At 47.1% G+C, this 6,987-nt stretch overlaps 1 protein-coding gene across 1 annotated transcript in view; it reads right to left on the reverse strand.

Annotated features, from left to right (window-relative positions):
• The window catches only part of NFE2 (nuclear factor, erythroid 2), a 43,358-nt gene extending 36,453 nt beyond the window's left edge, over window positions 1–6,905 (reverse strand). The window contains exon 1 of the mRNA XM_056849289.1: window positions 6,822–6,905. Within this exon, the coding sequence (XP_056705267.1) occupies window positions 6,822–6,905 (84 nt within the window). The remainder of the gene's footprint in view (window positions 1–6,821) is intronic.
• Between the last annotated feature and the right edge of the window lie 82 nt (window positions 6,906–6,987).

Raw genomic sequence — 6,987 nt, forward strand, 5'->3', positions numbered from 1 at the left:
TAATGGCCAAAGTGGCCATTTTCTCCAGGTGAAAATTGGCTGGAGATCAGTTGTAATAGCAGGAGATCTCCAGCTGTTACCTGGAGGTTGGCAACCCTATGTGGGAATGAGCAGCTTTTCATGGGTTGGAGAAAAATAACATCTCAATAAGCCTCTGTTAAAGGGGCAGCTTGGTTTTTTTTCCCTCCAGGCAACTGGCAACCCTAGCTGTGACTGCCAATGCTTTCATTCTGGCAGTTGTGTTTTCTTGCAACACCACGTACACACCCATGGAGTGTTAAAAATAGCCACTGCCACTAAAAGACAAAGTACCACCCATCATGGTTATCAACATTTTAACAAACTTCTGCACTGTGCATTTAAGAACTGCTTGATAGGTAGGAATCAGCAGGAGAAGCTTTGCATTGTACACAGATAAAAAATTATGTCAGGCCCATTTGTGCAGACTATGTCACAATTAAAGGCACAGCTACAGAGGCCTGTTGAAAAACTGGCAACCCTACTGCCCACATGCTACCATCTATATTAGGGTTGCCAGGCGGAGATGCACACTCTACCTTTAAATTCATTAACAGTTAGGGTTTGCCAACCTCCAGGTACTAGCTGGAGATCTCCCGTTATTACAACTGATCTCCAGCCGATAGAGATCAGTTCACCTGGAGAAAATGGCCTGTTTGGCAATTGGACTCTATGGCATTGAAGTCCCTTCCCTCTCCAAACCATGCCCTCCTCAGGCTCTGCCCCAAAAACCTCTCATCGGCAGAGAAGAGGGACCTGGCAACCCTACCCAGAGAACTTAATGGCAGGAGGGGATGTGAAGCGGGGTTGCCTAGATTCTAGTTTGACACGCTCACCGCTATACATAGGGTTGCCAGGTGCCTCTTTGCCACTGGCGGGAGGTTTTTGGAACGGAGCCTGAGGAGGGTGGAGTTTGGGAAGGGACTTCAATGCCATAGAGTCCAATTGCCAAAGCGCCCATTTTCTCCAGGGGAACTGATCTCTATCGGCTGGAGAGGAGTTGTAATAGCAGGAGGTTGGCAACCCTAACTACACAACCCTATTCCCTTTTAACAGTGAAAAGGGCTGCTCATTTGAGAAATAAGAGATAACCAAATGTGTGTGCGTGGAGGGGAGCGATAGTTACACCTTGTGTCTTCATCATTCATGCTGTGACTCTGAAGAAAATGACTGTCAAGAATACTTGAAATGTGTAAGGTATAGCAACCTGGGATGCTCTGATGAAATTTTAAGGCACTTTTGGGTGATAGCTCTCTTATTATTTTTGTGGGTTGCAATCTTACATGCAATTAACATTTTCTCTTTAACACTATGGGGAGCAGAGCAGGGCAGGGCAAGGTATGAAGTGGCCAAGAACAGCTCTAGGAAGTTTCAACCACTTCCCAGCTGCACCTTTACCTATATGAAAATAGCATTCACGTGACATCTAGATTAGATTATGGTCATGTGCTGTATATGGGGCTTCCTCTGAAAAGCATTTTAATGTGGCAGCCATATTAGTAACTGGAATGGGCAGCAAGGAATATACAATTCCAGTTTTGCAACATCCTCACTGGCTTCCTGTTGATTTCTGAACTCAGTTTAAGTGCTGCTGTTGGCCTTTAAGCTCTACTGTTTCAGTCCCAGACGTCAAAGAGCTCTTTCTGCCATGTGAGCATACTGATCCCCCTCAGAAGCCTTGCCATATGCCGCCATCCGAGTGATGGTTGGGGTTGCCAACCTCCAGGGGGAGTCTGGAGATCTCCCAGAATTACAGCTGAGCTCCAGACCTAAGAGATTAGTTCCCCTGGAGAAAATGGCTGCTTTGGAAGGTAGATTCTAGCATTATACCCTACTGAAATCCCTCTCCTCCTCAACCCCCGCCACTGCTAAATCTCCAGGAATTTCCCAACTCAGGGTTGGCAACCACAGGTGTGGTGGAGCACTACATACAGCAGGACCTTTCCAACAACAGCATGGAAGCTATGGAACTTCTTTCCCAAGGAAGTTCATTTTGCTCTGTTCTTGTTGGCCAAAGGCAGTTTTGGTTTGGGTGGCATTTGACATCTGAAATGTACTTTTAGTAAGGGCAAGGGTGGGAGATAGGGTTGGTTTCCATTCACGGAAGGGTTGGCTCCAACCTGCTGTAGGGACGTATGCAGAATGTTTTTTTCCATTCACACACTCAATTAATTTTGGTTTTTTTTTAATGAGCAAGCATGGCGTAGTGGTTGAAGAGCAGTGGTTTGGAGTGGTAGACTCTATTCTGGAGAACCGGGTTTGATTCTCCACTCCTCCACATGAGTGGCGAATGCTAATCTGCTGAATCGGGTTGGTTTACCCACTCCTCCACATGAAGCCAGCTGTGTGACCTTGGGCTAGTCACAGCTCTCTTAGAGATCTCTCTGCCCCACCTACCTCAGAGGGTGCCTGTTATGGAGAGGGGAAGGGAAGGTGATTGTAAGCCAGTTTGATTCTTCCTTGAGTGGTGGAGAAAGTTGGCATATAAAAACCAACTCTTCTTCTTCCTCCTCTTCTTAATGATTCAGATGCTGGATGATTAAAGGTATCAGTTTGTTATATTCTGTTTACATTTCTGTTGGTTTTACTAGGAAACACCAAGAGCCAGCACGACATAGTAGGATCCTGCGAGATCCAGGTTCAAATCACCTCTTTTATTATTAGGGTTGGCACGTCCCTCTTTGCTACTGGCAGGAGATTTCTGGGGTGGAGCCTGAGGAGGGCGGGGTTTGGGAGGGGAGGGACTTCAATGCCAAAGAGTTCAATTGCCAAAAAGGGCCTTTTTCTCCAGGTGAACTGACCTCTATCGGCAGGAGATCTTCTGCTATTACCTGGAGGTTGGCAACCCTATTTATTATGGAAGCTTGCTGTGTGATCTTGGGCCTATCACATGCTCTCAGCCTGACCTGCCTTACACAGCTTTTGTACACACAGGTCCTAGAGTTCTCAGCACAGCCTTTTGTGTGCGTCTCGATGACCCTTGCCCTTACCTGGATAGCCCAAGTTATCCTGATCTCGTCAGATCTCAGAAGCAGGGCAGACCCTGCCAAGTATTTGGATGGGTGACCTACAAGGAATACCAGGGTTGTGACGCAGAGGCAGGCAATGGCAAACCGCCTCTGAACATCTCTTGCCCTGAAAACCCCACGAAGGATCGCCATAAGTCAGATGGGAATTGACGGCAAAAAAAAAAAAAAAAAAATGACCCTTTTTTCATCAGCAAGAAAATTGGCTAGATCTCTCCCTCGGTATTTTGCCCCTAGAGAAGTAATAACTATCCCACATTTCTTTGTATTACACAAGGGAGCATGGAAGGGCACTCCTACATGGCTTTTGTACATGCGGGTCCTAGGATTCTCAGCACAGCCTTTTGTGTGTGGCCACGAGGAGCTCAGAGCAGTGTACATGTTTCTCTCCTAAATTGTGACCCTGTGAGGTCGGTTAGACTGAGAGAAATTGTTTGGTCCAACGTTATCATGCGGCCTTCATAGCTGAAGTACGAATTTGAACCCAGGATTCCCGGCTCCTACTCTAGCCATCACCCCACATTGGTTCTTTCTGGCTAACTATTTCTGTCTAGGAAAGGCAGACAGCTTCCCTGAACTCCAGAATCGCACCCATGGCCATTTTGTTTATTTATGACTCTAGGATCGTTTGAATTTTCAGTCTTTTCTTTTGGCCTTCCTCAGGCTAAAACGTTTTCAAGCAAAGGCTGGACGAGCACTTTTACATGGAATGTCATGTGACTCCAGAACCTGTGGGAGGGAGTTGCTCTCTGTGGAAAATCTGGGAAGCCCCAGTGGGGAAATCATGGCTGTTTGTAAGTGGGAGCTGCAGCCTTATTTTTCTACTACATTGTGCAATTGAACCCACTGAACTTCTTCCATTTTGCAACCCGGTGATACTGTTGGTAAAGCCACATGCCCTGCCTTGCATTTGGTCAAGTGACTCCTCCCCTCTGCAACATCCTCTTTCAGTTAAGAAAATGCCAACTCTTCGGGCCGCCGCTTCACCGAAATTCAGCCCTCCACATGTGTGTATGTGTTTTTTAATCCAGTGAAATTCCTCCCTAGCTATTGCTTCTTATATTCTTTCAGTTTATTTGCTTTGTTCTTTAAGTGCTGCTTTGTAGCCATGTTTACAGCTCCCATCGCAACTGTCGCATAGTTCCTCCGCCTGTAAACCGATGGTCCTAACCTCGCCTGCTTAAAACATAAAGATTTGCTGGGAATAAACTTGAGCAGACTACAGCCTAAATGCTAGAGTGGGCTGCGGTCCACACAAGCTCACACCACATTAAATCCACCTTTTTTAGCTTCTCCAAGGCCATTGATGCAGAGTCAATTTTGATGCTCGCTCAAAGCTCTTTTTTTTAAATGCGACCTTTAAAAGGCCTATTCACGGTCCCGACGCAAAAGGAGAAATTCCACCCACCCCACTCGCCTGCTCCTTCGTTCCTATTTGCACAGCCATTAGCAACCGCTGTGTGCATAGCGAGCACGCGGCTGTGATTTTGCATGCTTCCTTGAGGGGATTCTTCGAGGCGGGGGCCGGAGCAAACACAAAAGGTCGCGTTAAAGAGGCTCTTAAGAAATGCGAAGCAGGTGTGCGCCAGCTTTGCAGTCGCTTCCTAAATGATGGTTCAGCGTGAAAAACTAAAAAAAATATGCGGGGCAATTCCGCCTGGAACGCGCTGCTTAATTACCAAGCATAAATGGCCCAAGGCTTTGGTTTCCTGCAGCAATCTCCAGCTTACCCCTCTGAAACTCATCAGGAGTTGTGGCTTTTGACCAGTGCACATCTCCATCACGTGGCAACCAATTACTTGTCCAAAACATAGCCTTCCTGTTACGGAGTACTAGGGGAGAGTAACTTTTTCCCTTCCCCGGACAAAAGAATTCAATTGTGGTGCGTCGAGTATTTAGCACTGAATTAGCTCAGTGCACAGCATTAGCAAAACAACTCCCCCCCTTCCTCCCCCCTTGTCACTGTCTGAAAGCACACCACTTCTAGGAGCTCAGTGATATCAGAAGTATGCCTACTCCCAGTCAGCCTCAGGGTTTTACCTCTGAAGTTAACAGTTGCCTGACCCCTGGTGGCAATTTCCATGTGAAGTGCTCTCACAATCGCTCATGGAAAGACATCCTCCATCCCATTTCCACAGCTCTGGCTTCATCTGCTTTCTTGGGAAAACCAGAACTTGGCTCATTTGGTATTTACATACAAGCCCATTTCTTAAAACGAAGTTTTAGAACATTTTCATATACAGCACTAGACCTGGCGCCTTTACGTCCCCCGCGACCCGGCAGTGCTAGAGGAGCACATAGGCCAGCTACGAGGGGCCGCCATCCCTAAGGCGGTCTCGCGCGCCCGGGAACAGCCTTGGTTCGGGAGTCTAAAAAGGTGTTGTTAGCGGCCGGGAGGGTTCCTTCTCTTTTCAAACTTTGTTTTTTTGGGGGTGGGTGGGTGACATGCAGCCTAATGAAGAGTTCAGGCAAACTCGCAACGTTTTGTGTTGTTTGGTTGGTGATAATAATTGCATTGTAGAACGGGATGGTATAGCCCGATCTTGGAAGCCAAGCAGGGTTGGCACTTGGATGGAAGACCGCCAAGGAGGAATCCGCAAAAGGCGGCGGTGACAAACCACCTCTGCTTCTCACTTGCCTTGAAAGCCCCTTGCTGGTCAGTTGTGACTTCAGGACACGTGTCTGCATAATAAAAGGTATTGTGTCCTAGATTTTTTGGGTTCAGGACCACTGCTCCTGACTCTTGCACAGCTTTGTGCCTGCTGGGCATCTGCTTCATGGGACAACTTTCAGGAATATTCATTTCAGCCTAGTGGGGGTTATTGAGCCCCTGAACAAAAAACAAAAAAGAAAGATATATGGCACTAAAAGCACCCTTCAGTCTCTCTCCTACCAGTTGTGGACATCTATGAATGTGCAGCAAGAGAGACACTTTAAACGTACAACCCCAAGTCATGGGAGCATTCCAGCCAGCTAATATAGGTTTCATAACCACACTGCAAAACATGCTTCGGTGCCATGCCTTAGTGTGTTTGCTGCAGCCTGAGATCTTTTTACAGCAGACAAAGCGTAACCTAAATCTGCAGAACGCTGTACCGGTAAACAGAGGTTCATGGGGGAAATAGAGACCCAAACCGTTATTTCAAGAAAACAGTTTATTCTGGCAGCTGCGACCCAGAGGCCCTAATGGGCAGAAATCTCTGAGTCCCGATCATACTGAGGAAGGGATATTTATCCAAATTCAAGGTATGACAGCCATCAACATTCAGGGCATATCTGATTGTAGTACAGACAGAGAGGCGGCAGTATAGTAACAGTTTCACCCAGTTCTCGTTATGGTTCGCTGTAACCCTCCGTGACTCCTGCCCCAATTATTAGCACACAGACATACCCTGCCCGGCAACAAGCTATTCCCTTGCTGTCCTAATACATTTCAATACATTTACAGAAAGGAAAAAAGAGATTATTACAAATTGCGAAATCAGTGGATCTTCCACAGTCAAGGGAAGTCTACCTTGCTGCCTCAGCGCTTTCCTCATCCCCTCTAACAAACTGCGGACTTCTTCATCATACCCAGAAGAATCTCTGAATTATTGTTCAATATGCCCTGAATTATTGTTCTGGAGATCCCAGCAGCTTTGGGCCCTTTTAGCTGCTCCTAATAAAGCCACTATATTCCACTGCTACTTTACAGTCGGCAAAAAGGACCCCAGGTCACCATGGTAACAACTCCCCCCCCCTCATTTTTAGTGCATAGTCACCCTCCTCGCCACTGACACAGGAAATGACGGCTATTTCCGGGCACGTGAGTACGGCGAACCGAATCATTGCCAAGGAACCCCCGGCTTCCCGCATCACCATGACAACGGTCACATTCTTCCGTCCCTCCCCCCCTTTCTAGGAAATAGAATGCTGGCAAGTGACCGACAGCCTTCTTTTCGAA

This window comes from Euleptes europaea, chromosome 1 (genome assembly GCF_029931775.1).
Source record: "Euleptes europaea isolate rEulEur1 chromosome 1, rEulEur1.hap1, whole genome shotgun sequence".
Classification (NCBI taxonomy): Eukaryota; Metazoa; Chordata; class Lepidosauria; order Squamata; family Sphaerodactylidae; genus Euleptes; species Euleptes europaea.